This window comes from Rhinopithecus roxellana, chromosome 19 (genome assembly GCF_007565055.1).
Source record: "Rhinopithecus roxellana isolate Shanxi Qingling chromosome 19, ASM756505v1, whole genome shotgun sequence".
NCBI lineage: Eukaryota > Metazoa > Chordata > Mammalia > Primates > Cercopithecidae > Rhinopithecus > Rhinopithecus roxellana.
The window spans coordinates 65024944-65044313 of NC_044567.1; the positions used below are offsets into that span (position 1 = coordinate 65024944).

Sequence of the window (19370 nt, forward strand, 5' to 3'; positions counted from 1 at the left end):
CGGCTAGTTTTTTTGTATTTTTTTAGGAGAGACGGGGTTTCACCGTGTTAGCCAGGATGGTCTCGATCTTCTGACCTCGTGATCCGCCTGTCTCGGCCTCCCAAAGTGCTGGGATTACAGGCTTGAGCCACCGCGCCCGGCCTAGTTATTCTTCATAGCAGTGTGAAAATGGACCAATACAGGAAATTGGTACCAAGAGTTTGGGGCACTGCTATAAAGATACTGGAAAATGTGGAAGCAACTTTGGAACTGGGTAATGGGCAGAGGTTGGAACAGTTTGGAGAGCTCAGAAAAAGACAGGAAGATGTGGGAACATTTGGAGCTTCCTAGAGACTTGTTGAATGGTTTTGACCAAAATGCTGATAGTGATGTAGACAATTCCGTGTGCATTTTGTTGGGAGGTAGGGTCCTAAATCATTCATTCATTCTTCCTTCGTTTCATTCATTATGTGAGCAGTCTCTGAAGTAGGCACTCTGAGTAATAAACTCCATGAGACGTAGTTTCTATCATCAAAAAACATCATCTTTGGTAGGGAAGAAAGTAAATAAACCTTAATATAGCTCTTGGACAAGCAGCCCTTGAATAAGTGGTCAAATAAATTTGTTGCAAGTAAATACTTTCAGTCATTGTGTTTTAAGAATTATCATTTGTGGCCGGGCGCGGTGGCTCAAGCCTGTAATCCCAGCACTTTGGGAGGCCGAGACGGGCGGATCACGAGGACAGGAGATCGAGACCATCCTGGCTAACACGGTGAAACCCCGTCTCTACTAAAAAAAACTACAAAAATCTAGCCGGGCGAGGTGGCGGCGCCTGTAGTCCCAGCTACCAGGGAGGCTGAGGCAGGAGAATGGCGTGAACCCAGGAGGCGGAGCTTGCAGTGAGCTGAGATCCGGCCACAGCACTCCAGCCTGGGTGACAGAGCGAGACTCCGTCTCAAAAAAAAAAAAAAAAAAAAAAGAATTATCATTTGTATGCATTGAGGAGAACTTCTACAGCTATTTGTCTTCAAAAAGATTTTTTCTTTGTATTTCGAATAATTTTGGCCTAAAATTTGTATTTTCAGGCATTCATATCCATTCTACTTAATTGGCATTGTTGTCATCAATTGCCGTCTCTTCCAACTCTGAGGAAATTGTCGTAAAGGGAATTGTTCAGAAATAGTGTTTCCGAGAACTTGTTCACATATTTGTCTGGATCACAGCTATCTGTTCTCTCAATGGCTTTCTTTCGTCCCACCTAAATGTTCCAAGGCAAGGGTTGTGTCATTATTTGTATCTCTAGTGCTATTGCTTTTGACACATAGTCAAGGCTTCTCAACAGAAGTGTATCCAATTGGAATTCTTTCGCACCCCGAAAGAGCCAATTCCTTCGCTAACGCAGACAAAAGGAGCGGGGGGCGGAGGGGGCTCAGGCGCTGAGGATTCTGGGCACTGTAGTTCCGACGCTCCGGCTGCGCAGGCGCAATGCCCTGCCTGGAGGCCGGCCCCGCCGAACCGCCGCCATTGCTGGAAGCGTTCCCGCCCTGCTCTGCGAGTGCCCTCAGTTGTCCTCAGTTCTGCCGCCAGGTACTCGTTGTCCCGGGCGCCTGGCCTCGGTTGCCCGCCGCCCCTCCCTTGGCGCTTGGCTCCCGGCGGCGTCCGGGGCGTGGCCGTTCCCTCTATAGCCCCAGACCCTGAGCGGACCCGCCCACCCCTGAGAGGCGATTGGGGCTAGGCCTCCTTCTCGAGTGTGGGTTCAGTCACCAGCCGGCCCCCCTCATAGGTCGGGCCCCGTGCCCTCTGAGGACTCTTAACCCGGGTCCGAACCCGGGAACCTCCTCCCTGGCGGGCCTGGCGGCGCTGGGGTTAAAAAGAGCCGGGTGCGGGGCGTGAGCTGGGATTCGAGTAGGACGGGCGGGCCCCTGACCCGACCTTTCCTGTCTTCCCAGCCCCGCGCCTTGCTGGCCCTGAGGAGGGCATACCCGGAGTGGGTAGAGGAGAACAGTTAGGGAAAGAGGGCGAGGTTGGCAGGAGCATGTCCATGCCCGCTCTGGCTTCTGAACTGGCAGGGATGAAACTAGGTTTCACATCGGGGGATCAGCGCTACTCAGTCACCGAGGCAGCTTTTCCTGAAATGTAGCTTTTCAAATACTGTAGGCACCTTTTAATCACTTGTCACTCCCTGTCATGACCATGGTGTTATTGCATTGATTGGGAAATGCTGGACTGGTGCATGGCGCTGAGATTCTTAGCAAAAACATGGACCCTTCATTATTTCTAAATAACTACACTGGCCAAGGAAGCAGAACAAGTAAAGTTTCTCCTTCAGTCTCTGGATACTTTTGCAATAGCTGGAAAGACAGAGCTTGTAAATATCTAGGGAAATTATAACTGGGGAATATTGGCCTAGATATCTTCTGCATAATGACAAAGGGGATAGTAGGAACATATAATGTGGTTACTCTCATGTACTAATAGCTGATTCATTGTGCTCAAGTGACTTGCCTGTAGTCACAGTTCTACAGTAGCCAAACCACGGTTAGAACCTGGGGCTGTGACCAGGCGCTCTGAGATGTTATTCCTATTCCAGACTCCTATGTATATGTAGATACTTCTTCTTGTCTAGTTGGAAAGTACAGAAAAGCAGAAAGAAGGGTAAACATCACAGCCCCAGGTGTCAGAGGTCTCAGTAGAGTTTTGGCTTACTCACAGTCTTTTTTTCTATGCATTGTATTTACACAATTGAGATCAAGCTGAATATATTAAATGTTAAATATTGTTCATTCTGATTATAAAATAAAGTGTTTATTGCAGTTTGGTTGTTAAACATATGTTACTAGCATAATTTACGTGAAGTATTGTCGCGGAGTTTATTAATATTTACAAGTATTTTTTAAATGACTCAGCTCACTCTTGATAAATGTTAAAGATGCAGAAAACCGTTACTCTAGACCTGAGGAATTGAAAATGCCTTATGTTGCTCTTTGTACATCAGCTTTAGTGTTCGGGGGCTTGGGGGTGTGAAATATTCTTGGCTCTTTTTTTTCTTTGCAACCTTGTAAAACTTGGGGGTCAGTGTTTGGGCTTGGGAGGGAGAGTCAGTTTTCAAGCTCTCTGAAGTAATATGCAACATCATATATGCATGTGCATTATTCTGTGGACAAGGTCAGATTCTCAGATGGGTCCATACCCCCAAAAAAGTTAAGGTTTACTGGTATGCATAGATTGTGTAGTGGTGAGATCAGGGCTTTCAGGGTATCCATCCCCAGAATAATGTACATTATACCCATTAAGTAATTCCTTATTCTCCACCCACCTCCCACTCCTTCACCCTTCAGAATCCCTATTGTGTATCAGGACAGTATTTCTTAAAAGACTACGCTAAAACTAAAACATTATATAATTTAACATATTATATATTATATAATTGACATGTTAACATATTATATTAAACTAAATATTTCTTGTGTACTTGTTCAAGCAATGTATATTTCTGTGCCTCACATCTAGAGATCCTGATTTTGATCTTGGATGGAGCCAAAGAATTTCCTTTTTAATAAGCATATCCAGTGAGTCTTTTGCATTCTCAGATTTGAGACCCCTCTAATTATACATGGAGTGTTTTCATTAGAAAATGGGAGAGGAGTCATAATTTTCATTAGGTTTGCAAAAGGCCCTATGACAGAAAAATCTAGAGAAACACTGGTATAAGGCAAAACCACTTACTGGTTGGTTACCTTGAGGCTTCAATACAAGAATCCCCTCAGACTATTCTTTCTTTACCTCTTATCTCCACACTGCACTGCTTTCCTCCCTCAACTTCTCATTGTTTCTCTTCCACCAAAACCTTTTCATTTTGCCTAAGAAAGTCCCAGTGTCATGAAAGAAACCACTCTACATTTTTAAGATACTCACTTTTTTTTTTTTTTTTTTTTTTTGAGACGGAGTCTCTCTGTGTCGCCCAGGCTGTAGTGCAGTGATGCAATCTCTGCTCACTGCAACCTCCACCTCCCAAGTTCAAGCAATTCTCGTGCCTCAGCGTCCCGAGTAGCTGGGACTTCAGGTGTGCGCCACCACGCCTGGCTGATTGTTTTGTATTTTTTAGTAGGGACGGAGTTTCACCATGTCAGCCAGGCTGGTCTCAAACTCCTGACCTCAGGTGCTCTGCCTGCCTCAACCTTCCAAAGTGCTGGGATGACAGGTGTGAACCACCATGCCCAGCCAAGATATTTACGTATTTTCTTGATTTAACTAAACCTGGTCTCCTCCTTGAGTTAGTACATTAATCAGACAGTATAAGTTTCAGTATACCCAAATCTATTTAATTATTTAATTTTTGTATCTCTAATATTCTTTGCATTCTTGATAACCTTGCTTTATATATTAATATTCTTGTTTTTCAAAGAATAATGGTTAAGTACTTCAAATACCTTTTCAGATAAGCTTCTGATTATTAGACACTGTAAGGTTAGATTGAGTTCTGCTATGTTTATTGAGCAAATCTACTGAACCTTATGAAAAGCAAGGTGCACTTTCAGGGAAGGAGCAGATTCCACATGTTTAAGCATAACAAAGGCCCTAGCTGCAGGACCATATAATTGCTTATAACACTTTTTGCACAAGGTAGAGTTTCTCAAAAACTCAATACTTATTATGTCACTGCCCTTTTATTCATGAGGCTAATATTACCATCCTAGAAGAATTTATATTAACAATCTGTACTGTTTGATATCCTACATCAGGCACTCCTGGTTCTTGAACCAAACTCAGCCTCAGCAAGGCCATACATACCATTAGCTAAAGGTAGAAAAGCAGTGCCCAAGCATCCCTGGAAAAGATCTCTGTCACCCTGTTCCTCCATAGTATAAAACTTTTATTAGGTATATACTTTTTTTCAATATAGAAAGACTACAGCTTAATGTTTTGTGCACTGAATTTCATGTGTCTTCTATTATTATTATTATTATTATACCTGCTTCCTTTTTATTTAAGTTTACCTGATATAGAAAGGATAAAGATCTATTTGAATATCAGATTGGGAGGGGGTAAGTCAAGACTTCCAATATCATTTAAATTTTGAAGTTATAGTGTTCTCTTTACACGAAACAGATCTCTGAAAATGTTAAGAAATTGACTGTTCGTGGGAAAGGCAAGAAAAGGAGATTCTTAGAATATTTAATTGTTAGATGAGTAAGTAATTATGGCAAAGAAAGATTGAAGTATTATTTTGTTGTACTTCACACAGCATGTTGATTCAGTGGAAAAGGTATGGGCTTTGGAATTAGATTGATTTGGAGTCATGTATTTGCATGGCCTTGGGTAGTTTAATTTTTCTAGACTCAGTTTCCTCATCTATGGAATGGGAATATTCTTATTAGGTTGATGTGAAAATAACATGAGAAAATATTTTAAAACCTCCTTGTACAATGGCTAGCCTGTTAGTTGTGACTATAGTTAACAGCGCTAAAATCTCGAGCTCTGCAGGAGCAAGGGCCTTTGTCCTTCACTGATCTTAAGGGTTACTCTTGTGCTTCCTTAGGGAGGTCATGCTCACTTGTATGTCAGGATTCCAACTTGGTAAGTCTGAAATTCCCCAGACAGGATTGGTTTTCATGGCTTATTTCTCTTCCTTAGATATGTCTTTGCAAGACTCCACTCGTTCCAGAGAGGGGAAACCAGAGGCAGAGATTATGGCTGCTGTGTTTTTTTCAGTTGGACCTCTGGTAAGTTGGGATTCCCTGTTTTTGACCTACTCTCTTGGTTTGAGAGCATGTTTACTTTTCCCGAAGGCTTGTGACTTCTCTACTTCCCCGACACCGCTTCTGGGAACTCTAACTAAATAGACCTATGAAAATTGAGTTCACAGTAAAGGGAGTAAACTATGGGAGGATTCACTATACTTACTTAGCCAAATATCAGGACACATGATCTTTCAAAAAATATCTGAGCTGTCATTAGTTATGACAGACATCTTAATTTTGATATTAAATTTGTATTTTTCCCAGGAAATTTCAGTTATTTCTGGGACAGCAGAATGGAATATTTTTCAATTGGAAAATTTTATTTAGGAAATTTTGGTGAAAATATATGTACACAAACACATACCCCAGTCCTGATTTATAGGAGCCATTCCCCTTGTGCCACTGTCAGTGATCTCTTTTCTACCCATTAGGAAGTGATCAGATTTAATAGATTACATTGAGAGAATATGTTTAAGACAGTGCTTGGCTGTAGGGAATTTACAGTTTCATCGAGGTAAAATGTACAAAAGTAATAATTACATTATTTAGGTGAATAGTAGTTGCTTATCAGTATGATAAAGATGATGAGTACTATGAAAAGAAAGAAATGGGATGATAGTGTGGGCTAAACTGGTCATAGAAAGTTCATGAGGATAGTTAGATTTAAGCTGGTACTGAATTAAAAATGGGATTTTAATTGTCATAAAGTATTTGTGAACATAGTTCAGATGATTAAGGGGTTTAAGGGCAAGGCTTCAGAGGCAGAGAACGGTGGGTGAGCTTGTGATTCAAGTTGGAAAGTTGTGACAGATAGGGCTGGAAATTAGATATTTGAGATGAATCTTTTAATGTTTCCCTGAAGGCATTGAAATGTGTGTGTGTGTTTGAGTGTCCTTAGGATTAGTATTAATGTGATAAAAGCTGTGCTTTAGCAGTGACTTTTTAAAATAGATTCCGAAGAAAGAGAATACCAACAAAAATAATTTGTTATAGTAATGATCTGTAATAACCTGTGATTCTGGTCTTTTATTCTTTGTAGCCAGAACATGTAACATGTAAATAGTCCTTAAAACATACCCTTGAAAAGATAAATAAACCCAAAATGTTGCCCTTGATCACTGGGTACAACCGTATTTGTCTTTTCATGTATCACTGGATCAACCTGTCTCTATCAGTGATTGAAGATTCACATCATCATTAATTTTCTGGAATCTGAATATTTGTGCATTTTTAGGCAAGAAGTTGTTGAGGGAGAGTTAGTCTAACATTTTTTCATAATGATCTTTAAATATGTAGTTTTATTATCCATAATTTTTTTAAATGGCACAAAATCTGAAATGGATAACTATTACTAGAAGATAAAGTAAAATATCATTTCATTTATAAAATCAGGCCCTCATGGGCTGGGAGTGGTGGCTCATGCCTGCAATCCTAGCACTTTGGGAGGCTGAGGTCGGCAGAGTGTCTGAGCCCAGGAGTTCAAGACCAGCCTGGGCAACATGGCGAAACTCTGTCTCTACAAAAAAGAGTACAAAAAATTAGCCTGCATGGTGGTGCGTGCCTGTAGTCCCAGCTACTCAGGGGGCTGAGACAGGAGAATCACTTGAACCTGGGAGACAGAGGTTGCAGTGAGCCAAGATCGCCCCACTGCACTCCAGTCTGGGCAGTGACAGAGTGAGACTCTGTCTCAAAAATAAGTAAGTAAGTAAATAAATAAATAAATAAATAAGGACCTCATGGAGATACAGTTTCTAAGTTTTGGAAGAAAACAATGTTATGAGAGGTTGCTGAAATATTTCCTGAGTGACTGCTGAGCCATCTCCCCCCACCAAACACTGTAATGATTTTTCAATTGTGGAAAACACATAGTAGGTTTTGAATATTATTCTTGAGCAAGATAGATACTTTCTGAGAAATAGGTTTCATCCCAATATGAAAAAGCAGACTTACGTAGTGTCTGAAGGCCCTTTATTGTAAGTTTATTTTTGTTTTGATAGGTTCTTTGTTAAAAGCAGTTATATCTTTGTCAGTCTTACATGTGTTTGTCATTGTCCCAAACAAAGTGAAAGATTATGATTGCATGTTACAATGGGACTTTGATTTCAGCCCTAAGTTAAACAGTAGACGAGGTCATCCCATATACACTGCATCCACAGTGGATTGGTGGTGCTCGTTGAGGCTCTGCTGTAGGTCATAGGCAGCCTATCACTGAGTGATCTTATCCTGTATCCCATCAGAACCCTGAAGTTACCCAGCCAGATGAAGATCTTCACCTTCAGGCAGAAGAAACAAAATTGGTAAAGGTAATACCTACCGTTGTACATATAATGAATACAGAGAAAATGCCTATTTTACTGCCTCTGATTCTCAATGTTACCAGTTAATTGCGAGTTCACAATGATTATTTGATTGATATGGTAGCCCCAGAGCTGGTGGCATCAATTTAACAGATTTCATTTCTCTCAGAGGTGGCAGCCCTAATCTGGCCAGATAGTCACATCATGATTACTAATGGTAAAATATTCTATCATCACATAGTCTGATGCTTGTGCTGCATTGTAAGACCCAATGCTGTGCCAGTAAAAAATACCAAGAGTACATCAACATTGTGGAAATAGTGTTAAGATGAGTTTAAATTGGTTTAGATATTTTATTTCAATTTATTTATTAAGGCTTTCTTATTTGTGAATACTGAATCCACTTGATTTTTCCAGAAAAAGTAAAAATCAGAAATTTGTTGTGATGAGAAAAATTATCCAAAACTTAGAACTAAATAAAAGATAAATGTAGGCCGTTTCAGAGTCATATTAGACCATTGTATTAACAAGCCTGTCTAAGGGTTATCTGACATAGCAGGGGAGGGTTATGTTGTTTGACTTACCATTTACTGTTAATTAACATTTAGATCCTAAAAGATATTAACTTGTACAAGATTGAAACGTTGCAATTATTTTTGCTAGGATAAAAGATAATCCCCAAAGTTATGGTATTACTGTCCTGTAGAACATTAATCAGGTTTGTATCTAATTTTGCAGTCTTATTCCAGCATTCTTTTTTCCACTATCTGTATATCGGTTTCTTGCATCTCCTTTAAACTTGTCTTGTCTAGCTGCTGATCCCTCATTAATGCCTTAAGTAAATCTTTGACAAGTATTAACTATGCTTTTAGAAGAATTATGGTTTTAAATTTTTTAAGATTATCCTTTGAAGGTTAGTTTTATTCCAGAGATGTTTTGTGTAAAATGTAGTTTTTACTTTTGCTTCTATGAGAAAATACATTCTGAGATTCAGTTTTGTACATAATATTTTTGAAATGATTTTTCAATTTTTTTAACATATGATAACTTAGATTCTTAAAAACTTAAGGTAGAAATATTCATAGTTTTAGACTTTGAACCACAAACCTTAGGAAAATGCTATACTTTTTGGCATGGTGTACAATTCATATGGTTTATTTTTGTTCTGACAGGGAGTCCCTGGTAGAAGATTAATTCTGTCTGGCTCTTCCCTAAATTCTGTGTCCTTTTTTTTATACATACTGAACACAGCTTAGTTTAATTTTACTTTGAATAGAACCAATGATTTGATGATAACTATCAATAAGTTATTAATTTAATTTAATTGGTTTTTTATTTGCTTGATTTTCTTATAGTATTGTTGACATTTTCTTTTTTTTTTTTTCCTTGAGATGAAGTCTCGCTCTGTCACCCAGGCTGAAGTGCAGTGGCACAATCTCGGCTCACTGCAACCTTTGCCTCCCAGGTACAAGCGATTCTCCTGCCTCAGCCTCCCAAGTAGCCAGGATTACAGGCACCTACTACCACGCCCAGCTAATTTTTGTATTTTCAGTAGAGATGGGGTTTCACCATGTTGGCCAGACTGGTCTTGAACTCCTGACCTCAGGTGACCTGCCTGCCTCAGCCTCCCAAAGTGCTGGGTTATAGACATGAGCCACCGTGCCCGGCTGACATTTTCAATTAGTGGTTTTTTTTTTGTTTGTTTGTTTGTTTGTAGCATAGTCCTTTAAAAGAAGAACTTTCAATGCTAAATGTCTTTTATTTTACAGGTACATTTTTTTAGTGCAAACTTCTAACAAAGAAACTATAGAAGATTGATGAAGAACTCTTATTGCATGATTATTATAATCAGACCCAAAAGGAACACATCAAAACAAAGAGTCTTGATATTTTCTGACATATGTAAGATTAAGACACTTACATGCTAGTGAAGTCACAAACTAAAACCAGTGAGGTCAGGGGCAGTGAGTATCATAGTGCCAGTATATATGTTGTAACTTTTGGTGAACAGCTTAATTTCCCAACAACAAATAACTAGATAAGCATAACCTCAAGATAAACAGGAGATAATAAGAAGCTTTTAAAAACCTCCCAGTAGCTGGGACTAGGCACCCACCACCATGTCCAGCTAATTTTTGTATTTTTAGTATAGACGGAGTTTCACCATGTTGGCCAAGCTGGTCTTCCAACTCCTGACCTCAAGTAATCCACCCACATCAGCCTCCCAAAGTGCTGGGATTATGGGCATGAACCATGGCACCCGACTGGGTTATCATATAATCTTGATGAAGGAGGGCATTCTGATGAAATTTCAGTGAGATCAGTGATATGATAGACTTAAAGCAAAATAGGCTCTGTATAAAAGAGTCAATGCCATGTCCAGACTGCATAATGGACCTGGGGTCCTGTTTCCTTGGAAAATACAAAGTTAAATGTAAAATGACATATTCAGAAACCCCTCATGTGAAAGTCTGCATCTGAGTTGCAAATAACTGCTTCTCAGCATCAAAGTCACTTTCATTCTGTCTGATGTGATTTCAGACTACACAATTTCTGACAGCCTATGACTTTAAAAGACAAGGTGTCATAATGGGTAAGAAAGCAGTAGTTGCTCAAAACGGGTAATTATGACATTTTACAGCTGCAGAATGACCTTAGAAGAAATATTGTTTGCTGTTAACTTTTCAATGGGTTTTATCTGTGTCTATTCTAGCTTGAGGTGTGGAAGGGCAGAATTTTGCTTTCTCAGTATAAGCTAATTTTTACTTTCTCGAACTCCATCAAAAAGAAAATTTTACATCAGTCTGGCTTAATGTTATTTTCTCAATGTCTTTGAGGTAAAGAATATAAGGCTTATGATTTCTGGTTTCCATTGTATGCGTCAGTGTGTTATCTTAGAATCAGCAATTTCTGGGTATTATGTTTTGGGTTTCCAATTTTGTCTAAATTATGAATAGAGTTGGTCTGGAATGGTGCAATTGAAATAAATGGGTACTCTTTTAGCTCCCTAGGAACTTTTTGCAATAAAAATAAAACTTTAGTTATAGTAATAGTTTCTTCAGGTTAACAAAGTTCAGTTTCTGAATAAAGGATACTTAAGTGAATTTACTTTCACCAAGATCAAAATGCCCTCAACATTCTTAGAAGTTGTTTTAGTCTGTTTGTTGCCATATAAAGGAATACCCAAGGGTGGGTTATTTATAAAGAAAAGGGTTTATTTGGCTCACAGTTCTGCAGTTTGTATAAGCAGCATCCTGCCAGTATCTGCATCTTGTGAGGGCCTCAGGCTGCTTCTATTCACAGTGAAAAGGAAAGAGCGCCAGTATGTGTAGAGACTACATAGCAAGAGTAGGAGAGGGAAGGGGCCATGCTCTTTTTTTTTTTTTTCAAGACGGAGTCTCGCTTTGTCGCCCAGGCTGAAGTGCAGTGGTGCAGTCTTGGCTCACTGCAAGCTCCACCTCCTGGGTTCACGCCATTCCCCTGCCTCAGCCTCCCGAGTAGCTGGGACTACAGGTGCCCACCACCACGCCTGGCTAATTTTTTTGTATTTTTAGTAGAGACGGGGTTTCACTGTGTTAGCCAGGATGGTCTCAGTCTCCTGACCTCTGATCTGCCCACTTCAGCCACCCAAAGTGCTGGGATTACAGACGTGAGCCACTGTGCCCAGCCCATGCTCTTTTTAACAGCCAGCACTCGTGGGAACTATTAATAATAGAGGGAGAACTCACTCATTACCGTGAAGATGGCACCAAGCCATTCATGAGGGACCCAGCCCCATGACACAGGCACCTCCCATTAGGCCCCACTCCAACATGGGGATCAGTTTTGAACATGAGGTTTGGGGGGAAGGCATCAAAACTATTGCAGCAGATTTATGTTTCAAAGCTTAATTCACACTTCCACATTCTACAATCAATATTTCATTCGTTCTTCATGCCACACAAACCTCTGATTTTTTATGATTATTTATTTACGTGATTTCCCCTGGGAGAGAAGAAAAAGATTGTCTTTCTGGCAATATTTTTTTTTTCCTTTGCACCATTTAATAAGAAAAGAGAGGCATGTACATTTTCTGGGATACTTTGGACTTCAATAAAACACCCATGATAGTCACTACAACCCTATCAAACTAAGCAGATAGCATTTAGAACACTGAATAGAAACTTACTCTCTCTCACAGTTTGAAAGGAGGCAAGGAGCCTCAATGATGTTCTTTTAAAAATACACAGTGCCAATTGGTAGGTGCTGGAAATGGAGCCTAGCAATGGAGCCACTCCAGGCATATATACTCCTTTGTGAGGGGAAGGTGCAGTGAACCTGGTTTAGCAAATTTACCATCCCACCCAAGAGCCAATGGGAGCAGCCCTTCCGGAAGACCAGTAAAGTCAGTAGCACAAGACCAGGCCCCCAAAGGGTGCTTGGCAATGCTCTATTCTGAGGCCCTACAAGAGATAACCCATACCTGTCAATTCTCTGCGAATTTCTACCTCCATCTCATAAGTGAATTATTTTTTTAAAAGAGTGGCAGAAATAACTCCCCATGGCATCCTTTTCAAGTACTGGTGGGTCAGTGGAATTGGCATCTGTAAAGAGGGTCCATGTTATTATTTGGGGAACACGGCAGCAGGGAAAGATCTGATTGAACACTTGTATTATCCAGACTGCTGTACTTTAGGACACTCTTGATCCTGAAGCTATTTTCTTTCTTTCTTTTTTTGTTTTATTATACTTCAAGTTCCAGGGTACATGTGCACAACGTGCAGGTTTGTTACATATGTATACATGTGCCATGTTGGTGTGCTGCATCCATTAACTCGTCATTTACATTAGTTATATCTCCTAATGCTATCCCTCCCCCACCCGGCCTCCCCCAACTCCACGACAGGCCCCGGTGTGTGATGTTCCCCACCCTATGTCCATGTGTTCTTATTGTTCAATTCCCACCTATGAGTGAGAACATGCAGGGTTTTTTTTTTGTTGTTGTTGTTGTTTTGTCCTTGCATTAGTTTGCTGAGAATGATGGTTTCCAGCTTCATCCATGTCCCTACAAAGGACATGAACTCATCCTTTTTTATGGCTGCATAGTATTCCATGGTGTATATGTGCCACATTTTCTTAATCCAATCTATCATTGATGGACATTTGGGTTGGTTCCAAGTCTTTACTATTGTGAATAGTGCTGCAGTAAACATACGTGTGCATGTGTCTTCATAGCAGCATGATTTATAATCCTTTGGGTATATACCCAGTAATGGGATGGCTGGGTCAAACGGTATTTCTAGTTCTAGATGCTTGAGGAATCGCCACACAGTCTTCCACAATGGTTGAACTAGTTTACAGTCCCACCAACAGTGTAAAAGTGTTCCTATTTTTCCACATCCTCCCCAGCACCTGTTGTTTCCTGACTTTTTAATGATTTCCATTCTAACTGGTGTGAGATGGTATCTCATTGTGGTTTTGATTTGCATTTCTCTAATGGCCAGTGATGATGAGCATTTGTTCATGTGTCTGTTTGCTGCATAAATGTCTTCTTTTGAGAAGTGTCTGTTCATATCCTTTGCCCACTTTTTGATTGGGTTGGTTGTTTTTTGGGGGTTTTTTTTTGTTTGTTTTTTTGAGGCAGAGTCTCGCTTTGTCGCCCAGGCTGGAGAGCAGTGGCGCGATCACAGCTTACTGCAAGCTCTGCCTCCCGGGTTCACGCCATTCTCCTGTCTCAGCCTCCCGAGTAGCTGGGAGTACAGGCGCCTGCCACCACACCTGGCTAAATTTTTTGTATTTTTAGTAGAGACAGGGTTTCACCATGTTAGCCAGGATGGTCTCAATCTCCTGACCTCGTGATCCGCCCGCCTTGGCCTCCCAAACTGATGGGATTAGGTGTGAGCCACCGTGCCCGGCCATTTGTTTTTTTCTTGTAAGTTTGAGTTCTTTGTAGATTCTGGATATTAGCCCTTTGTCAGATAAATAGATTGCAAAAATTTTCTCCCATTCTGTAGGTTGTCTGTTCACTCTGATGGTAGTTTCTTTTGCTGTGCAGAAGCTCTTTAGTTTAATTAGATCCCAATTGTCTATTTTGGCTTTTGTTGCCATTGCTTTTGGTGTTTGAAACATGAAGTCCTTGCCCGTGCCTGTGTCCTGAATGGTATTGCCTAGGTTTTCTTCTAGGGTTTTTATGGTTTTAGGTCTAACATTTAAGTCTTTAGTCCATCTTGAATTAATTTTTGTATAAGGTGTAAGGAAGGGATCTAGTTTCAGCTTTCTATATATGGCTAGCCAGTTTTCCCAGCACCATTTATTAAATAGGGAATCCTTTCCCCATTTTTTGTCAGATTTGTCAAAGATCAGATGGCTGTAGATGTGTGGTATTATTTCCAAGGGCTCTGTTCTGTTCCATTGGTCTATATCTCTGTTTTGGTACCAGTACCATGCTGTTTTGGTTACAGTAGCCTTGTAGTATAGTTTGAAGTCAGGTAGCGTGACACCTCCAGCTTTGTCCTTTTGACTTAGGATTGTCTTGGCAATGCAGGCTCTTTTTTGGTTCCATATGAACTTTAAAGTAGTTTTTTCCAATTCTGTGAAGAAAGTCATTGGTAGCTTAACGGGAATGGCATTGAATCTATAAATTACCTTGAGCAGTATGGCCATTTTCACGATATTGGTTCTTCCTATCCATGAGCATGGAATGTTCTTCCATTTGTTTGTGTCCTCTTTTATTTCATTGAGCAGTGGTTTGTAGTTCTCCTTGAAGAGGTCCTTTACATCCCTTGTAAGTTGGATTCCTAGGTATTTTATTCCTTTGAAGCAATTGTGAATGGGAATTCACTCATGATTTGGCTTTCTGTTTGTCTGTTATTGGTGTATAAGAATGCTTGTGATTTTTGCACATTAATTTTGTATCCTGAGACTGCTGAAGCTGCTTATCAGCTTAAGGAGATTTTGGGCTGAAATGATGGGGTTTTCTAAATACACAATCATGCCATCTGAAACAGGGACAATTTGACTTCCTCTTTTCCTAACTGAATACCCTCTATTTCTTTCTCCTGCCTGATTGCCCTGGCCAGAACTTCCAACACTATGTTGAATAGGAGTGGTGAGAGGGGACATCCTTGTCTTGTGCCAGTTTTCAAAGGGAGTGCTTCTAGTTTTTGCCCATTCAGTATGATATTGGCTGTGGGTTTGTTATAAATAGGTCTTATTATTTTGAGATATGTCCCATAAATACCTAATTTATTGAGAGTTTCTAGCATTAAGGGCTGTTGAATTTTGTCAGAGGCCTTTTCTGCATCTATTGAGACGATGATGTGTTCATGTGGTTTTTGTCTTTGGTTCTGTTTGGATTACGTGTATTGATTTGCGTATGTTGAACCAGCCTTGCATCCCAGGGATGAAGCCCACTTGATCATGGTGGATAAGCTTTTTGATGTGCTGCTGGATTCGTTTGCCAGTATTTTACTGAGGATTTTTGCATCAATGTTCATCAGGGATATTGATTATCTTTTTTTGTTGTGTCTCTGCCAGGCTTTAGTATCAGGATGATGTTGGCCTCATAAAATGACTTAGAGATGATTCCCTCTTTTTCTATTGATTGGAGTCGTTTCAGAAGGAATGGTACCAGCTCCTCCTTGTACCTCTGGTAGAATTCGGCTGTGAATCTGTCTGGTCCTGGACTTTTGTTGGTTGGTAGGCTATTATTGCCTCAATTTCAGAGCCTGTTATTGGTCTATTCAGGGATTCAACTTCTTCCTGGTTTAGTCTTGGGAGGGTGTATTTGTCCAGGAATTTATCCATTTATTCTCAATTTTCTAGTTTGTTTGCACAGAGGTGTTTATAGTATTCTCTGATGGCAGTTTGTATTTCTGTGGGATCGGTGGTGATATCCCCTCTATCAGTTTTTATTGCATCTATTTGATTCTTCCCTCTTCTTTATTAATCTTGCTAGCAGTCTATCAATTTTGTTGATCTTTTCAAAAAACCAGCTCCTGGATTCATTGATCTTTTGAAGGATTTTTTGTATCTCTGTCTCCTTCAGTTCTGCTCTGATCTTTGTCATTTCTTGCCTTCCGCTAGCTTTTGAATGTGTTTGCTCTTGCTTCTCTAGTTGTTTTAACTGTGATGTTAGGGTGTCAATTTTAGATCTTTCCTGCTTTCTCTTGTGGGTATATCGTGCTATAAATTTCCCTCTACACACTGTTTTAAATGTGTCCCAGAGATTCTGATATGTTGTGTCTTTGTTCTCATTGGTTTCAAAGAACGTCTTTATTTCTGCCTTTGTTTCATTATGTACCCAGTAGTCATTCAGGAGCAGGTTGTTCAGTTTCCATGTAGTTGAGTGGTTTTGAGTGAGTTTCTTAATCCTGCATTCTAGTTTGATTGCACTGTGGTCTGAGAGACAGTTTGTTATAATTTCTGTTCTTTTACATTTGCTGAGGAGTGCTTTACTTCCAACTATGTGGTCAATTTTGGAATAAGTGCAATGTGGTGCTAAGAAGAATGTATATTCTGTTGATTTGGGGTGGAGAGTTCTGTAGATGTCTATTAGGTCTTCTTGGTGCAGAGCTGAGTTCAACTCCTGAATATCCTTGTTAACGTTCTGTCTCATTGATCTGTCTAATGTTGACAGTGGGGTGTTAAAGTCTCCCATTATTATTGTGTGGGAGTCAAAGTCTCTTTGTAGGTCTCTAAGGACTTGCTTTATGAATCTGGGTGCTCCTGTATTGGGTGCATATATATTTAGGATAGTTAGCTCTTCTTATTGAATTGATCCCTTTACCATTATGTAATGGCCTTCTTTGTCTCTTTTGATCTTCGTTGGTTTAAAGTCTGTTTTATCAGAAACTAGGATTGCAACCCCTGCCTTTTTTTTTTGTTTTCCATTTGCTTGGTAGATCTTCCTCCATCCCTTTATTTTGAGCCTATGTGTGTCTCTGCACGTGAGATTGGTCTCCTGAATATAGCACACTGATGGGTCTTGACTCTTTATCCAGTTTGCCAGTCTGTGTCTTTTAATTGGAGCATTTAGCCCATTTACATTTAAGGTTAATATTGTTATGTGTGAATTTGATCCTGTCATTATGATGTTAGTTGGTTATTTTGCTCATTAGTTGATGCAGTTTCTTCCTAGCATCGATGATCTTTACAGTTTGGCATGTTTTTCAGTGGCTGGTACTGGTTGTTCCTTTCCATGTTTAGTGCTTCCTTCAGGAGCTCTTGTAGAGCAGGCCTGGTGCTGACAAAATCTTTCAGCATTTGCTTGTCTGTAATGGATTTTATTTCTCCTTCACTTATGAAGCTTAGTTTGGCTGGATATGAAATTCTGGGTTGAAAACTCTTTTCTTTAAGAATGTCAAATATTGGCCCCCACTCTCTTCTGGCTTGTAGAGTTTCTGCCGAGAGATCCGCTGTTAATCTGATGGGCTTCCCTTTGTGGGTAACCCGACCTTTCTCTCTGGCTGCCCTTAACATTTTTTAGTTCATTTCAACTTGAATGAATCTGAAAATTATGTGTCTTGGAGTTGCTCTTCTCAAGGAGTATCTTTGTGGCATTCTCTGTATTTCCTGAATGTGAATGTTGGCCTTCCTTGCTAGGTTGGGGAAGTTCTCCTAGATAATATCTTGCAGAGTGTTTTCCAATTTGGTTCCATTCTCCCCATTACTTTCAGGTACCCCTATCAGACGTAGATTTGATCTTTTCACATAGTCCCATATTTCTTAGACGCTTTGTTCATTTCTTTTTACTCTTTTTTCTCTAAACTTCTTGCTTCATTTCATTCATTTCATCTTCAGTCACTGATATCCTTTCTTCCACTTGATCGAATCGGCAAGTGAAGCTTGTGCATTCGTCACATAGTTCTCGTGCCATGGTTTTCAGCTCCATCAGGTCATTTAAGGACTTCTCTCTACACTGGTTATTCTAGTTAGCCATTTGTCTAATCTTTTTTCAAGGTTTTTAGCTTCTTCGCGATGGGTTCAAACTTCCTCCTTTAGCTTGGAGAAGTCTGATCTTCTGAATCCTTCTTCTTTCAACTCGTCAAAGTCATTCTCTGTCCAGCTTTGTTCTGTTGCTGGCAAGGAGCTGTGTTCCTTTGGAGGGGGAGAGGCGCTCTGATTTTTAGAATTTTCAACTTTTTTGCTGTTTTTTTCCCCATGTTTATGGTTTTATCTACCTTTGGTCTTTGATGATGGTGATGTACAGATGGGATTTTGGTGTGGATGTCCTTTCTGTTTGTTAGTTTTCCTTCCAACAGTCAGGACCCTCAACTGCAGGTCTGTTGGAGTTTGCTGGAGGTGCACTCCAGACCCTGTTTGCGTGGGTATCAGGCAGCGGAGGCTGCAGAACAGCGAATATTGCTAAACAGCAGATGTTGCTGCCTGATCGTTCCTCTGCAAGCTTCATCTCAGAGGAGTACCCGGCCATGTGGGGTGTCAGTCTGCCCCTACTGGGGGTTGCCTCCCAGTTAGGCTACCATTACTTTCAGGTACACCACTTGAGGAGGCAGTCTGTCCGTTCTCAGATCTCAAACTCCGTGCTGGGAGAAACACTACTCTCTTCAAACCTGTCAGACAGGGACATTTAAGTCTGCAGAGGTTTCTGCAGCCTTTTGTTCAGCTATGCCCTGCCATCAGAGGTGGAATCTACAGAAGTAGGCAGGCCTCCTTGAGCTGTGGTGGGCTCCACCCAGTTCGAGCTTCCTGGCCACTTTGTTTACCTACTCAAGCCTCAGCAATGGCGGGCACCCCTCCCCCATTCTTGCTGCCGCCTTGCAGTTCAGTCTCAGACTGCTGTGCTAGCAATGAGCGAGGCTCGGTGGGTGTGGGACCCTCCAAGCCAGGTGTGGGATATAATGTCCTGGTGTGCCATTTGCTAGACCGTTGGAAAAGCACAATATTAGGGTGAGAATGACCCGATTTTCCAGGTGCCATCTGTCACAGCTTCCCTTGGGTAGGAAAGGGTATTCCCTGACCCCTTGCTCTTCCCAGGTGAGGTGATGCCTCGCCCTGCGTCGGCTTACACTTGGTGGGCTGCATCCACTGACCTGCACCCACTGTCCAACGAGCCCTAGTGAGATGAACCCAGTACCTCAGTTGGAAATGCAGAAATCACCCGTCTTCTGCATTGCTGATGCTGAGAGCTGTAGACTGGAACTGTTCCTATTTGGCCATCTTGGAACCGCCCCTCTGGCAGTATTTTTAATGACAGTTTTACTAAGGTGTAATTCATATATCATAAAATTCATAAAGTATTCATTTCAGTGGTTTTTAAATATATTCACAGATAACCATCACTGTGTGGAATTCCAGAACATTCCATCACCCTCAAAAAGAAACCCCATACCCCCATACCCACTAGCAGTACTCA

General features: G+C 40.7%; 1 protein-coding gene across 1 annotated transcript in view; it reads left to right on the forward strand.

Annotated features, from left to right (window-relative positions):
* Positions 1 to 1482: 1482 nt before the first annotated feature.
* ZNF624 (zinc finger protein 624) overlaps positions 1483 to 19370 on the forward strand; it is a 46790-nt gene continuing 28902 nt past the window's right edge. The window contains exons 1-3 of the mRNA XM_010387734.2: positions 1483 to 1566; positions 5614 to 5702; positions 7958 to 8023. Of these exons, the coding sequence (XP_010386036.2) occupies positions 5616 to 5702; positions 7958 to 8023 (153 nt within the window). The 5' untranslated portion in view covers positions 1483 to 1566; positions 5614 to 5615. The remainder of the gene's footprint in view (positions 1567 to 5613; positions 5703 to 7957; positions 8024 to 19370) is intronic.